The sequence below is a fragment of the Colias philodice genome, chromosome 18, assembly GCF_061535455.1.
Source record: "Colias philodice isolate Cphi_HAF_F1 chromosome 18, ilColPhil1 Martin Lab GWU primary, whole genome shotgun sequence".
In the NCBI taxonomy this organism is placed as follows: domain Eukaryota; kingdom Metazoa; phylum Arthropoda; class Insecta; order Lepidoptera; family Pieridae; genus Colias; species Colias philodice.
This window is the reverse complement of record NC_143103.1, coordinates 3,414,193-3,429,029: the sequence shown is the minus strand read 5'-3', so window position 1 is coordinate 3,429,029 and position 14,837 is coordinate 3,414,193. Positions and strand designations below refer to the sequence as shown.

Sequence of the window (14,837 nt, the reverse complement as noted above, 5' to 3'; positions counted from 1 at the left end):
AGTTCATTCACCCCACTCATATAAATAACAAGGAAAATAAGAGAATTTTAAAATATATAAATTTATATTTAAATCCTCAACTAAGCCATTATATTATCACTAAGAAAGATTATTCACTAGAAGTTGCAGTAGGGCCACCAGCAGCTTCATCCTCCAATGCCTGAGACGGAGGATGCTCCAATATATTGTCTATCAATCCAAATGTCTTAGCTTCTGAAGGTGACATGAAATAATCTCGCTCCATTGAATTTTGTACCTTCTCAATCGGTAAGCCAGTGTGACGCACATACAATCCATTAATTTGAGCTTTTAACTTCAATATCTCCTCTGCTTGAATCTGAATATCTGTCGCTTGACCTCTTACCCCTCCTGATGGTTGATGGATCATTATTCTAGAGTTAGGCAAGGCGTGACGCATGCCTGGTGCCCCTGCCGCAAGGAGAAGTGAAGCCATACTGCATGCTTGACCAACACACCATGTTGCTACTGGAGGAGTTATGTATTGCATTGTATCATATATACCTAAGCCAGCTGTGACATTACCTCCTGGAGAATTTATATACAAGTGTACTGGCTTCTTACTAGATTCCGACTGTAAAAATAAGAGTTGAGCTACCACTACAGAACTTATTTCATCACTAATAGGGCCCATTAAGCAGATAATTCGTTCTCGTAGAAGTCTTGAATAAATATCGTATGCACGTTCGCCCCTTCCAGTCTGTTCAACGACGATGGGTATCATTCCCAATCTAGCTGGTTCGCTGGTACTTAGCATTCTTTGATGGCTACATTTCTCTCGAATACATATCGTTTTAAAAGCTTGACGAACGTATTTTAATGCCATCGTAGTTGCGTTATTCGTATTTTAATAAACCGTTGATTTTATAACCTTCTTCGATTATGTATTAAGCGTAATAATTCATAACATTCACACTTCAAATTCGAATAATAACAGAGGTGGTGTAACAAATAACAATGTTACGCTATTTTTTTTATTCTAAAATTATTTCCAAAGTGACTACAAAATTGAATTTCGGAGTATTTGGATTTTGGACAGTTGACAAATAACTTTCAGTTTTTGCAAACGTCATAAATTCATTTTGTCAGTCTAATTATTGACATACAAGGTATCGTTTAAAAATGTTAAAGAAATGAATTATAATTATAAATGATGTAATTAAAAATGTTATAACTATACATTTGTTTTGATTTCGGGCTATGTTTATAAAAAAGTCGTATTCGTTTTGTTATTCGCAACCATCTTTAAACTTCGCAGTCATATATTTTGCTTTATAATGCTGATCAAGCTTATAATTATTACTAGCGGTCCGCCCCGGCTTCGCCCGTACATATTTCGCAATAAAAGGTAGCCTATGTTCTTTCTCAGGGTCTAAAGATTATCTGTGCCAAATTTCATCAAAATCGGTCCAGTAGTTTATGCGTGAAAACCAGGTATGGTTTTCACGCATAAACTACATACATACAAACCTTTCCTCTTTATAATATTAGTATAGATTATTGTTCTAAACTCTAAGCATTATGTAACTCATTCTATCAATGAGACTTGAAATTAATTAATTTCATAGGTATCATCCAAGTTAATTATCCTATCGTAGACTTTGGCTAATAGCACTACTCGATAGTGTAATAGTATAATATTATACAGCCAATAATACAATACTAGCACGGTAATAATGCGTACTAGAGTAGAAAAAAAATGAAAACAATAAATCAAAATCACAAATCTTTATATTATAATCATACATACATAATTTATAAAACAACGTCATTCGTAATTGGATCAATACACTTATTTATGTAAATAAAATACTCCATTATCACATAGATTAGTTCAGTTAAAAAATTAAAAACATTTAAATTGTAGGAGTATAATATTATGGCAGCTTTGTTTGTGGTTGTCTTCGTCTTAACTTCATTAATGCTTCTTGTCGTTTCTTTTCTATCAATAGTTTAACATTAGATGAATCAATTTTATTTTGTTCTGCGTTATTATTAGTATTAATAGGTTTTGCTACACTATTATTATTTTTAACATCTGATAATCCTTTTGTTATGCTAGGAACTTTAGGTTGAAAAACAGTCTTTTTCTGAATTGGTTGATTTTGTGATGACCCTTGTGTTGGATGTTGTGATGTAGTAAATGGAAGAAGCCTTTTAGCCATTAGTCTTTCTCGGGCTTGCTGATGTTTCTTTTTAATTTCGTCTTGGGTACATCTAATTGGGGAATCGCCTGGAACTTTCAATATTAAATTAATAACTACAACTACAAATTTATACTTAAAAAAAACAAAGCTATTTTATAAAAGAAAGTTCATGACAGTGAATATAATTGAGTAGGTACATATTTGTAAAAAAAAAATTAAATACAAGCAAGTAGGAAGATTGTAAACGGTTATGTATTCCACATTGAAGTGGTTCTATAAAAGCAATAAACAAGTACCTATCTTCTTGTCACTTTTATTAAACGGCATTGAGTTGTATCTTCCAAATGCCATTCCACTAGTAGAGGGTTTATTCAATTCTATCATTGATGGAGACTCCGGCATGGAGTTATGCCTGCCAAACAATGATCGTGATGTTGGACTCTCTCCGTGTATAGTTAAATCTTCTAGTACCCAACTTGAATCTTTTGTACTTGTTACATTTTTATTTGTTTCTTTAACAGGCATTTGAGAAAGCCTCTCCAATGCACTATCATTTAAATTGCCCAGCAAGTTATCAAATGAGTCATTATTTAACCGTGGCGAGTCATATTTTTTAGTTTTGTTGTTAATAACTGGAGATTCCAATTTAATATTACTAAGTATTGTGTCCATAGAATCTTGATCCATGTTAATTTTTGCACTGGGTTTAAAGTTACTTCTATTTTTTGTAGTAAGAGCTTCAAGGCATGGCCTTTTTGGTGCTGAATGATCATAGTTTATTATATTTTCCTCAACAATTTGACTTGCTCTCAAAAGACATTCATTCATGGAGTCATCAGAGTCTAAACCAGGTTCCGGTTCTTGCTTTTTAAATTTTGAACTCAACACATTCTTTCTAAGGCAACGACTACTTGTACGCAATACACTTTTTGGTGAGCTTTCACTGTTATCACTAAATATGTCATCTTCACTACCTGATTGTGGCTTATTTACATTATTATTTGACTTTGCTTTTTGCTTGATTAACTCATGCAAGTTTTGATTCAATTCTATCAAATCTTGAAATAGTTCAGTTCTTTTTTGTGTTGGTCTCACAGGTTTTCTTTTAGGTAATGGTTTTTCAATTAGTTTAGGCCTTAAAGCTTTTCTACTTTTACGACTCACAGGTGTTGTGTTTTTAGATCTATGTGTAGCATGTTCAGCTTTAGGTGTGTAAAAATTCCATACAACATCAGTTTCTCCCTCTGCTCCATCTTGAGTGCATAAAAATGGCACAGGACTTCCAGCATCTGAATCACATATTGAATCACTGTCCCTCGACGGTGATTCCAATCGATGTTCGGGAGTAGAACATGCTAATACTGAAAGAAAGATAAATTCTTAACAAAATATTGCACCGAAAACCAATTAATTTATACTTACATTAGACAGTGATATTTTGTTACCTTTATTTTTATTTTTAGCAACCATTTCCTGCGATAATCTTCTTTTACTCATAGAACATGTATTTTATGCCCGAATAGAAGTAAATGATTACTTTTAATAACACTTAACTACATAACAAACTGTTGTAACAAAAACAAGGGATAACGTGTTAAAAATGGTTACTTTCAATATAGTAATATACTAATAGCGTGTAATTTATAGAAGCAGTCTTTTGTTGAAAGATGTTCAGCAAGATTTTGGTCCTAAATAACTGTGATAAATAATTATTTACGTTTACGAATTACGATTGCCGAGTGCCGTCGCCGACGTCTATTTTCAGATGTCAAATGTCAATGTCATCACTGATCACTCTTCTTTGTTTATGGTCCCACATGTCATCACTCGTCGTCATTACTTGATTGCTTAGGGCTACCATACACGGGCCACCGGCATATTTCCTGCACTTTTCATACATTTTATATGGACTCGCCGCACACGGTTGACGCCTGTGGCGGCCACACGCTACACGCTTCTAGCTTCTCGTGGCGGCGTTTGTGGCTGTCGCCTGTGGCCCATGGCTCGTGTGCGGCGACGGTTACACACGAAAGAAATATAATTAATATCATAAAGGAGTTATAAAATATACTGTAAGAGGGTTTTATTTATTTACGAGCGGGATCTTTAAATATTATACAAAGTATACACTTATGTAAAAATACTATTTAAATTTTTTATCACTCTTCTATTAGACTTCAAAGTTTTTGGAATTAGAAAGATTATTAGTTTAAAATATTATTTTTGAAGTCCTTATTAATTTACAATGAATCTATTATTTAATCAATGAAAAAATTTTCTACGATATCGATGTGATATCGATGTTACATGTCAACAAAATTATCAGCTGTCGAGAGATGTCTTTTATGACATGCTTGTCTATTGTCTATGTACGCTATTCTCCGCAGTTTCCGTCAAATCGTCAGTCAAACGTCAACAATAGACGTTGGTGGAAGTGTTTTATAATTATTGTCAAGTTATTCGCGATGTGCCACAGGAAGTGACACTTTTATTTTATGTTTGAGTGATCAAAACCTGGTGCAAAATGCTAGCGGACGGAGAAATTGTTGGTGATGGGTCATGGAACCTCACGATCTACGTGACGGATATGAACGAGAAGCGTACAATGGTTGTAAAGGGCGACATGCATATCGGCGGGGTTATGCTAAAATTAACAGAGAGTTTTGGTAAGTAATGCATTACTCATCAACTTTCTTGATTATTGGGGCAGAATTCAAACCATTATATAGTTATAAAGTATGTTCGATATTTATTTACAGCGACACTTGTTTACCGCATCTGTTTAGATGAATCATTACGGTAGCTACAAGCGATAAAAAAGTTTACCCTTTTATCTCCTGTCGGGGCAAAGGTCTCGAATTTTTTTATCTGTTCTTTCATCTAATATATTTACTATAGACAGAAAAGAAAAACGCTTGTGTTAGGTATTTAGAAATTTTCAGTTTGTACTAATACAAAATAATATTCTTTGATTGTTTATGTTTATCAAAATAATATTTTTATCAGCTTACCTCACTTTTAAGACGAACATTTTAATCAATTAAATGAGAAAAATATGCAATTAACTGCATTTAATGATGTCAGGTATTATCAGTTGTTATTAACCCATTGAGCCCCGAATGGCCAGATCCGACCGCGACACAATAGATTTTCTATTGTGTCTGTGATTCCGGGGCCTGATGGATTAATAGCTGCCCTAAGCAATGAAGATAAAATAGTTCTCTGGAGGTTGAAAGACTGAGATTGTTTGAAATACAGTGAACTCACATTTTTGTTAAATTAAAGGATTCAGGATAGGTAGTCGATGTGGTGTATAATGAAAATGTAAGATAAACGGAAGTCTTTTATTTTTCACACTATAAAATTGGATGCAAAAGTTGAAATATGTTGAAATGTTAGAATTACGATAGAATAATGAAAACTCTATGCACTAGCTGTGCTCCGCCGTTTTGCCTGCAGCACTCTGCTTCTGTTGGTCTTAGCGAGATGATATATAGCCTATAGCCTTCCTCAATAAATGGGCTATCTAACACCGATAGAATTTTTCAAATCGGACCAGTAGATAGCGCATAGATTAGCATGTTCAAACAAACAAACTCTTCAGCTTTATAATAATAGTCTAGATTCATTCATAAACTTCTTGAAATTATAATCTTTTGCACATGCAGATTATAATTTAGTTCTATAGCATTCAAATTCATTATTACATTTTAAGAATAAGAAAAGGAAAACCAAAACAGTAGACAAAGTTCTATGGCTGAAATGAGATCACGGGTGGCCAAGAGTTCAGGTGTTACCACCACGGTACGGTTAAAAACGCGGGTATGAATCCCTCGTAATTGAAGTTTTCTGGGGCTTTAAAATTTAAAATTATGTTGTTTCCACGATAAAATACACTTCGATAACACTCAAGTGTTGAATTCAAATAATCTTTTATACATTGCCTCTTTTTCGGCCTAAGTAATAATTTGCAAATCACATATTTTGTCAATATTCATTAGCCGCTGATGGGAAAAGACCTAACAGGTTTCCATAGTAATAAAAGTAGTACCAGATTCGCAGGGGCTACTGAGAAAGGGAGATGGGTGATGTGCGAGCGAGACGCATGATGCGTGTACGCAGGCATGCGTCCTTCGCGGACGGTATGTTTTACTGAGCAAGTTTTTTGACCAATACAGGTGAACTACCGACTGTGACATGGAAATTACATCAAGATAGCATAGCACAAGCAGTAGCTAGTAGCATATCATGTTGTTTAATCGATTTCGTAAATGTATTCGTTACATATTTGTTTTAAGATAAGTAAAAGCAATCGATAAATTCAATTGCATCATCTCTTGCACTAAGATGTTATTACAGTACAGAAATTATTTATGTTAACTATTTCCATCTTTATATTCATAAGAAATGAGTTAAGGCGCCTACGCCAATCTAAAAGATAACTTTCAAAATGGCGCTTGATATTCACCCACCATAATAATTTAATGTGTATGAATTATTCAACGTTTACGGGAACTTAAATATCTTGAATATTTTAAAACGAGATAGTAAATTGTTAAGCACGATCGCGAAAATGGCTTTACCTTAAATGGCAATACTTAGAGAGAGAAAAAACTAGACATTGAAGTAAATCTGAGCCGAGAAAAGTTGGTGTCCTTATTGGGCCGAATTAGTTCTAGACGAATGGAAATAAGATATAAATCGTATTACCTAATTTAAACGTCTTATTTTCCATGGGTTATTGCTATTCGTATATTATACAGTACCTATAGTAGAACGTACGGTAGGTATTATGCTCAGCTATAATTTTCATCAATAGTTAAACTTTCATAATATTTAAAATGTAATAAAAGCAAAACCATTTTATCGGGTAACAACTCAAAATATGTATTTGATTAAGTGTTAAATTTGCAATACAAAATCTGTACATATGGCATACATTTCCTTTTAAAGAAACTCATTTTCATGGCCATCTCTCGTATGGGCATAACCAGAGTTTTGACGATAAGTAATTGGTTATTTACCTCGAAGTTTGCTCGTAATATATTCTTACATGAATATATTTCGAAATTAACAGAACAAGATCATATTCAAGTTTTTTTTTAAGCTCTCGATTTTACGAAAAACTTGACATGGTCCGGGAGCCAGCAGCAGATTTTATGACCAAGTTCCTCTCAAGCGGTAATTAGTAAAATGCATCAAAGTATAGTATTATGAAGCCTCGTGAACGTCAGCTGGAGCTCGGTTGGGGGGAAGAGCGGTTGTAGCCTCCCGTATCAGCTGACGGTTTTTCCACCAAGATACAGCCAGCTGACATATATATTTATCCACAGTTACATATAGGCTATCATCAGGTAAATTTTTGTTTGAGAGGAAATAACGGAAAATAAATTTTTCTTTAAATTTAACTTTCATGTTCGAGACACCAGCTGACGTATAATACACCATGTTGTAACCAGCTGACTTTTTTTTTTCGTTGAGATATTGGGTTAGCTACAATTTGACAAATTTTTAGCTGAGAGGAAATGAATGAATGAATGTATTTTTTTTCCTATGTGCTTGGGAGGCTACAACCGCTCACCCCCCCAACCGAGCGCCAGCTGACGTTCACGAGGCTTTATAATACTATACTCTCATGCGTCTGACGAATTATCTCTTGAGAGGAAATAGTTAACCAAATTTGCACCTGGCTCCCTAACCAACATGATGAACGGGACACAACACGATGGTGTATGCTGCTATAAAGTAGATGCCATTCTTAAAATGAAAATCGTCTTACCCTATCTACCTTGCTAAATACAATATGTACATGAATACGTCTAGTTTTAGCAAATAATATAAGCATTGCTTAAGATAAGATATGAACGTTTGCATAACATCTACTTTAGTCTCAAGAGTGAGTTATCTTTATATTACAATCGTTATATCTGTTACTTACTAATTTAGATTATTTTGTGTCTACTGTTAAAACACTTCAATGATAATGATATGCTTCATTTGGATATTTTTACACCTTAAAGTTCGTTGGAATTATTGGTCTTTCCTTGTGAACTGCTATTATACTTAAAATTAATTTCATTCTCTTTGTTGCCTGTTTTATTAGCTTTCCGCCCGCGGCTACGCCCGCGTAATCACAGTAAATTCCCATGGGAATGAGATGTTTCACTGCGGTAAAAAATAGCCTATAATATCACACAAAAATCATATCGTAACATGGCTCCTTTGCTACATGAAAGAAAGGCAAACAAACACACTTTAGAATTTATAATATTAGCTGAGAATAGTAAGGACCTACTTCTTATAAAATACAATATGTATATTCATAGGATATGAAGACCTAACTTAACCAACTATAGACTCGAGTTAAAATTGAATGCACATAAGTCCGTAGTAGTTTTCTTCAAGTATCCTATAGGCTGCGAGATAACTATGTAGAGTGTATATCCGGCGTCTCCATCCCGCTACTAGATAACGTTATCATCCGCTCATTGTCACCCTATGCAGATGAGGTGCATGACCAACGTGCTGTAGGTTGTTGACTTGGCTAAATTTAGCGGACACTTGCAGTAAATATCTTACTGAGCGATTTTATGACAACTCACAACTTGATTGATAACTGTGAACGCACAATGGAATGTTAGATAAGGGGTTCAAAGTATCGATACGAGTCAATATTTTGTTGGTGAGTTAGACAAATGAGCGTTGTTTTGACTGGAATTTCTGTTGGAAAAATAAGGATTAAAGGAATTATTTAGAACTAGCGACCCGCCCCGGCTTCGCACGGGTGCAATGCTGATACTAAATACACTACAGAAAAATTGTGAACGTTGTATAGGTATAAAAATATAGCGGCCCGCTCCGGCATCGCACGGGTATAAAATACATAGCCGGGCGGCCGCAAACGCTACGTCCCGCAATTTTTAAATCTGTAATATCTTCGAAAATATTCACTTAAATCATACGGTGTAAAGGGCAATATAGATCTATACTAAATGAACAATGTATCCATGGTATTTAATTGGTTAAGGATTAATGCTGTATTGGTTAAAATCGCTTCGAAAATTAGCCATTATTTGTCGTAAAAAGTAAATGACAAAAAAAAGTTATTGTGGGTTATCCATAAGAGATAGACATATACCATCGCGGACTTTCCTGTAGACCTTTTCAATGTGTATAATACTTAGTACATTATTTTGATAAAACTCGTAGGGTTCAGCCTGCGTTTGCAATGTAAGCGGAATAAATGTAATTTTTTACGACATCACATTAGAAACCTGAAAAATAACAGTACTTCTCCACTACTTAATGGATGTTATTATACATATAAACCTTCCTCTTGAATCACTCTATCTATTAAAAAAAACCGCATCAAAATCCGTTGCGTAGTTTCAAAGATTTAAGCGTACAAAGGGACATAGGGACATAGGGACATAGGGACAGGGAAAGCGACTTTGTTTTATACTATGTAGTGATGTTTTTCTTACCGTTTCGTGACTGACATTTACTATGATGTCAATAGATGTTTGCTTTCTTTTACTTCCATATCAAATAAAGAGAGGTTAACAGTTTCGTTAATTTTAAAAGGAGCGTATTAAATGATTTCATAGTCAATATTTTATGGAAATAATGTGTATAGTTGTCGCCAATGATTGTAATCATATACATAGGTTTTATACATTGGTTGTTGCTTACATAATACACATTCATCTAAATTAAGAATCGATTTTATTAGCTGATGTATCATGTAGGTAAAGCAGAAAGGGTGATATGTGCCTTATCTAAAAACGTTTACGATAATATTCATCGCCCCATGAGCCCACGTACACAGCCTGTCATGGTTAAATGTTATAAAGAGCCCGCATTATCGGGTGTTGGATAAATTCGATCATTGTTATGGATTTAATCCATACACTATACATGTAGTGTTTCACATGCAATCAGAGGTCCCACACTGCTTCGTAACCTTAATAAGTACATAGTTATAATGATAATGTAATTGGTATAACAGCAGTCTCTTGCGCAAGTTTAAAGACTAAATTGACCATAATTATGTGAGTTGTTTTAAAATATATCCGGTAAGTAAATAGTAGAACAATTGTACAAGATCGAGATGCAGCGTGGAAGGAGTGTCACCAACTAGGGCTGGCTGCCGGACGCTAACGGTCGCGCGCATTCCGCCCCCTTTCCCTCCACCCGACCAACTAATTGCTTCTTATGCGCGAATGTCTGACCATTTTAAGTCTTTTGTGCGGCAAGAACTCCCAGCACTATTCCCAGATTTGTCTCTGGTTCAGTTAAATACATATTCGTTTGTGGAATTCGCTAATTGCTTCCTGTGTTTTTAGTGTGTGGCTTTGAATTTAGGAAGTGTCTAAACTTTCTTACATTTATATATTAACGTTGATTCTGAGAAATTACGATGTGGTCTTCAGATTTTCTTTATTTACCGTTCCCGGGATTCCCATTTCCTGCCTTGTACCTACCCTTTTTGTGAAAGTTTTATAGCCATGATAAATATGAGTATGAAGAGTGAAACCAGATTATTTATGGATGAAGTAAATATTATCTTCTGCATCAACTGCAATTACATGCAATTATTCAAGATGATAATTGTCACTTACTATTTCCTGCGTTACCTTATTGGTTATTTATAATTTCAAACGGCCTGTTATTTAGCACACTTGCTCCATGTTTCCTAACACATAACAAATTATGTTTATGTACTTGATTATAACAGCAGCGTCTGGTATTAAATTAATGTTGCATTCCGCACTTGATTTATGATATCATCTTAATAAGGTTCATCAATATCACGTCACCTCTTGTATATTACGATGTTGCTGATGTATTTGATTATCCTTGATGAACTTCCTAAAATCAGGTTTTATCATCGTATGTATTATAATGAGGTAACTGTTCTTGAGTTTTAAGTCGTGCACTAATGAAATAGTATGATATGTTTCTTTCAATAGATGTTGTATACGTCGAATACTACATGAGTCGTTAACCACAATACACATGGATGATTCAGGATCGCGGATGACTACAGCGGTCACGCATGATACGGACCGGTTTTTCTGCTCTACCATCAATGACGTCACTTTGCGGATTGGAAAACGTATTCAGAAGAAGGTGATCGGGTTGGGCACCTTCGAACGAATATGTTCAATGTAATATTGACATCTGATTTGGAACTAATGAAATAAAAGCTGTATTTATTTTTAATTCGTGATTCATAGAGGTTGGCTCAGTTGATAATACATTATTTATTAGATAAGAAAATATGTACGTGCCTATAGGAAAAACTAATCACTGTTTTAATGGTCTTAAAGTTGCTTTGTACTGGTTTTACGGTAGGCTTACGGCTCGTAATATTTATTTTGGTGTTACAGTCATAAATCGCGGCGTGAAAATTCAAACTCGTCTCGTTCCAATTCAAAATTCTATTTATATTCTCCTGACTTCACCCGAGCGGGTTACGTAGAATTTCTGTTAGAAACAATACGGTGTTTGTGGCTTGACCACGTACCAGTTAATACTGATGTAATACCAATTAAACTTAGCTATTTGAACATTGCATTCATTGAGCGCAATATATTCTACATTGTCTCAATCTTACTGTATTTTGATAAATTAATCAAGCTACGTGTATTGATTTTATTTAACACGTATCACATTACTTGAAAACCACAACATATTTTTAGCCACCAGATATTGTCGTATCGTTAAGACGATACACAAAAAAAAATCCACTGCTTGGCGGGCGGAGTCTAATAGCTCGCTATCGCGAACGCGGGTGTGCGCGAAGTCATTCTTGCATACTCGCCGCGCTGCCGCTGGCCGACTCGGGACAAACATGTATGGAGTCGTCATACAGTTATAATATTGTTATACATATATTTAATTGTTGATTTATTGGTTTTATTTTCTTGCTTATAAACACAAAATTATCTTCTTTTTAACAACTACTTAGACATTATTAATAATTATTAATTATTATTATTTCGTAATGTTTACTTTATTACAAAATAATACAGGTTATAAATAATCTTTAAAATAACAAAAAATATTGTTACTCTGAAAAGATGAAATGGTACCTAATTACGCGGACTACTGAATTGATTTAGATAGAATTTGATGCTGACGTAGATATTACATCATGCCCAGAAATGAAAGGTACTATTTCTGAAAGAAGTTATAAACCCTAATTCTTCTCAGTCAAAGTCAAGAGTGGAAGATATCGCTAATACAGTAAAACTGATGCGAAACTTTGGATGTTAATTTGTATATTTTTTTGTTAGTTGTTACTTAATCACGTCAAGACTACATTACCAATTTTGATAAAATATAGCTTATTGCCTGGATTTACACATAGGATACTTTTTATCCGAACTGAACACTTCTGTGGGATAAAACAGGATTCACGATATAACCTAATTCCACGCGGGCAAAGCCGCGTTTGGAATGATATTTTTTTAAATAAAAAAATTGTTTAAAAAAAACACAAAATATATTGACGCATGTATTTATTTTTTGCACTCTATTATAATTGTAATTATCATTACAAATAATCAAAATAAAATAGCCAGAACAAAGTTAGGCCCTGGTAGGATAGGTAGGCAGGTACAGCAATGTGAGACGAACACTGGCTTATTTATACCAATAATAATGTATTATAAACATTAAATTAAGTTTACTTTCTAACAACAAAAATACATAATATTAGCTAATGTGAAAACGAATCAACCAATCATCCCACAACAATGAAATGTGCACACAAATATTCATCCAAATCGGTTCATGTGATTAGGAGGAGTGACTGCAGCGCCATCCTCCGGGCCCAATTGTGTTTCCAGATCACCCAGGAACTCAATTTAATATACTTACACAAAATTTTTCGAAATGAAAACTCACATTACTATGTAAATATGAATATAAACCGGTTTTAGTACTAAGCAATTTCCCGCACAGGTGTAGTAAGTATAAATGAAATAAATATCAACATCAAATTCTTTATACAACATACTTATCTACCACCTACTAAGAAATTCTTGAAATTTTTTCGTATTTTTTTAAAATATAATACTACTCCAACGAGCTCCTGTTCCATAATTCCATATTACGTCCACCATACTTCCACTAAGTTCACCATGATTTTTTATTTCTTTGCACTTTGTTGCTTTTTGCTAAAAATGGAATCATGCGATAAAACCAGTAGAGCGTTGATAACATACATTTTTGACTGAATAAAGGTACTTACGAAGGAGTGGGTTCACATTGTGAACAATCAGTGGGTTTATTTTCCTTCTGGATTCCGGATTTCTGAAAAGATTATTTATGCTATAAATGAAAAAATCTTACACATTCGTTATGTACTTAAAACAGGGGTACATATCAAACATCGTCTATAATACAATTATCATCAAATTTAAAATAAAACCAACTTACTTCATTAATTTGTTCCAATTGTAAGCATTCTTTTTCCTTCAACCTTTTTAGGGTTCCGTAGCCAAAATGGCAAAAACGGAACCCTTATAGTTTCGTCATGTCCGTCTGTCCGTCTGTCCGTCTGTCCGTCTGTCACAGCCGATTTACTCGGAAACTATAAGTACTACAGTGATGAAATTTGATGGGAATATGTGTTGTATGAACCGCTACAAAAATATGACACTAAATAGTAAAAAAAAGAATTGGGGGTGGGGCCCCCCATACATGTAACTGAGGGATGAAATTTTTTTTTTCGATGTACATACCCGTGTGGGGTATCAATGGAAAGGTCTTTTAAAATGATATAAAGTTTTCTAAAAAACATTTTTCTTAAAGTGAACGGTTTTTGAGATATCAGCTCTCAAAGTCGTAAAAAGTATGTCCCCCCCCCTCTATTTTTATAACTACGGGGTATAAAATTCTAAAAAAAATAGAGGTGATGCATGCTAATTAACTCTTTCAACGATTTTTGGTTTGATCAAAGTATCTCTTATAGTTTTTGAGATAGGTTGATTTAACTGTAATTTATTGTTTCTTCTTCTTATTTTCTTTATTGTCCCCATTTGTCTCATTTTGTCTTATCGTGTTGTCACCCTTTTTTACGATTGCGCAAGCGACACAAGTTCCCCGTGTGACGGCCGTAGCGGGAATGACTATGGAATGACTCGTGCAGATCGGGGTAGGAAGGTACAGGGCGGCTCTCGCTATATTGGCTGGTCAGGCGCTAATTTCAAGTATTTCTTGTTTATTTCAAAACCATCGCATATTTCAAAATTCTAACACGGTAGACGTATAGGTTGTATATTTTATAGTTAATATCCAAAAAGTCGTAACTTTACGTTTGTTATTTTGAAGATGCCAGAGATTAAAAAAAAATAACAATGAGAACTTTGTATTTTTTTTCTATCGAGAAAATATCATGGAATCATGTTTCTAAAACGGTAGACGTATTGTGTTACTATTGAACTTTCTTGTCAAGAATTTTCATCACGACAACTTTAATAATATAAAAATTACGAAGGTTTAAAAAGGGCCGTAAATGTTAGAAAAATTAATTCATCACCTTAAAGTTAATGAAACTATCAAATGTACATATCAGTGGCTTTTAATAAATTATAGTTTGTTTGAAGCATAAGTTCTCAATTTCTCAATAGATCGAGGACACTAATGCTATAAGCATTTAGC

The 14,837-nt window shown here is 34.2% G+C and overlaps 3 protein-coding genes across 4 annotated transcripts in view; 1 reads left to right on the top strand and 2 right to left on the bottom strand.

Annotated features, from left to right (window-relative positions):
* Positions 1-45: 45 nt before the first annotated feature.
* On the bottom strand, positions 46-1,050 carry ClpP (Caseinolytic protease proteolytic subunit). The gene has a single exon (XM_089706368.1). It carries the CDS (start codon positions 842-844, stop codon positions 110-112), a length of 735 nt encoding a protein of 244 aa, XP_089562494.1. The 5' UTR covers positions 845-1,050; the 3' UTR covers positions 46-109.
* A 707-nt stretch (positions 1,051-1,757) lies between these two features.
* On the bottom strand, positions 1,758-3,949 carry LOC149480323 (uncharacterized). Of its 2 annotated transcripts, none has more exons than XM_089706577.1 (3): positions 3,611-3,949; positions 2,462-3,526; positions 1,758-2,251 (listed from the first exon to the last, which is right to left on the bottom strand). In XM_089706577.1, exons 1-3 carry the CDS (start codon positions 3,660-3,662, stop codon positions 1,896-1,898), a joined length of 1,473 nt encoding a protein of 490 aa, XP_089562703.1. In that variant the 5' UTR covers positions 3,663-3,949; the 3' UTR covers positions 1,758-1,895. The 2 variants fall into 2 exon arrangements, with proteins under 2 accessions (XP_089562703.1, XP_089562702.1); XM_089706576.1 differs by having other exon boundaries at positions 1,760-2,257; positions 3,611-3,948.
* Positions 3,950-4,550: 601 nt separating this feature from the next.
* The window catches only part of LOC149480322 (uncharacterized), a 48,523-nt gene continuing 38,236 nt past the window's right edge, over positions 4,551-14,837 (top strand). The window contains exon 1 of the mRNA XM_089706459.1: positions 4,551-4,835. Within this exon, the coding sequence (XP_089562585.1) occupies positions 4,690-4,835 (146 nt within the window). The 5' untranslated portion in view covers positions 4,551-4,689. The remainder of the gene's footprint in view (positions 4,836-14,837) is intronic.

Bases quoted from the DNA above. Each gene is read 5' to 3' on its own strand.
- LOC149480323 (XM_089706576.1), bottom strand. From the start codon at position 3,662: ATGAGTAAAAGAAGATTATCGCAGGAAATGGTTGCTAAAAATAAAAAT. The intron at 3,527-3,610 runs GTAACAAAATAT...TCTTTCTTTCAG, and splicing joins TGCTAAAAATAAAAATAAAG to TATTAGCATGTTCTACTCCC. The intron at 2,258-2,461 runs GTACTTGTTTAT...TAATATTGAAAG, and splicing joins TAAAAGTGACAAGAAGATAG to TTCCAGGCGATTCCCCAATT.
- ClpP (XM_089706368.1), bottom strand. From the start codon at position 844: ATGGCATTAAAATACGTTCGTCAAGCTTTTAAAACGATATGTATTCGA.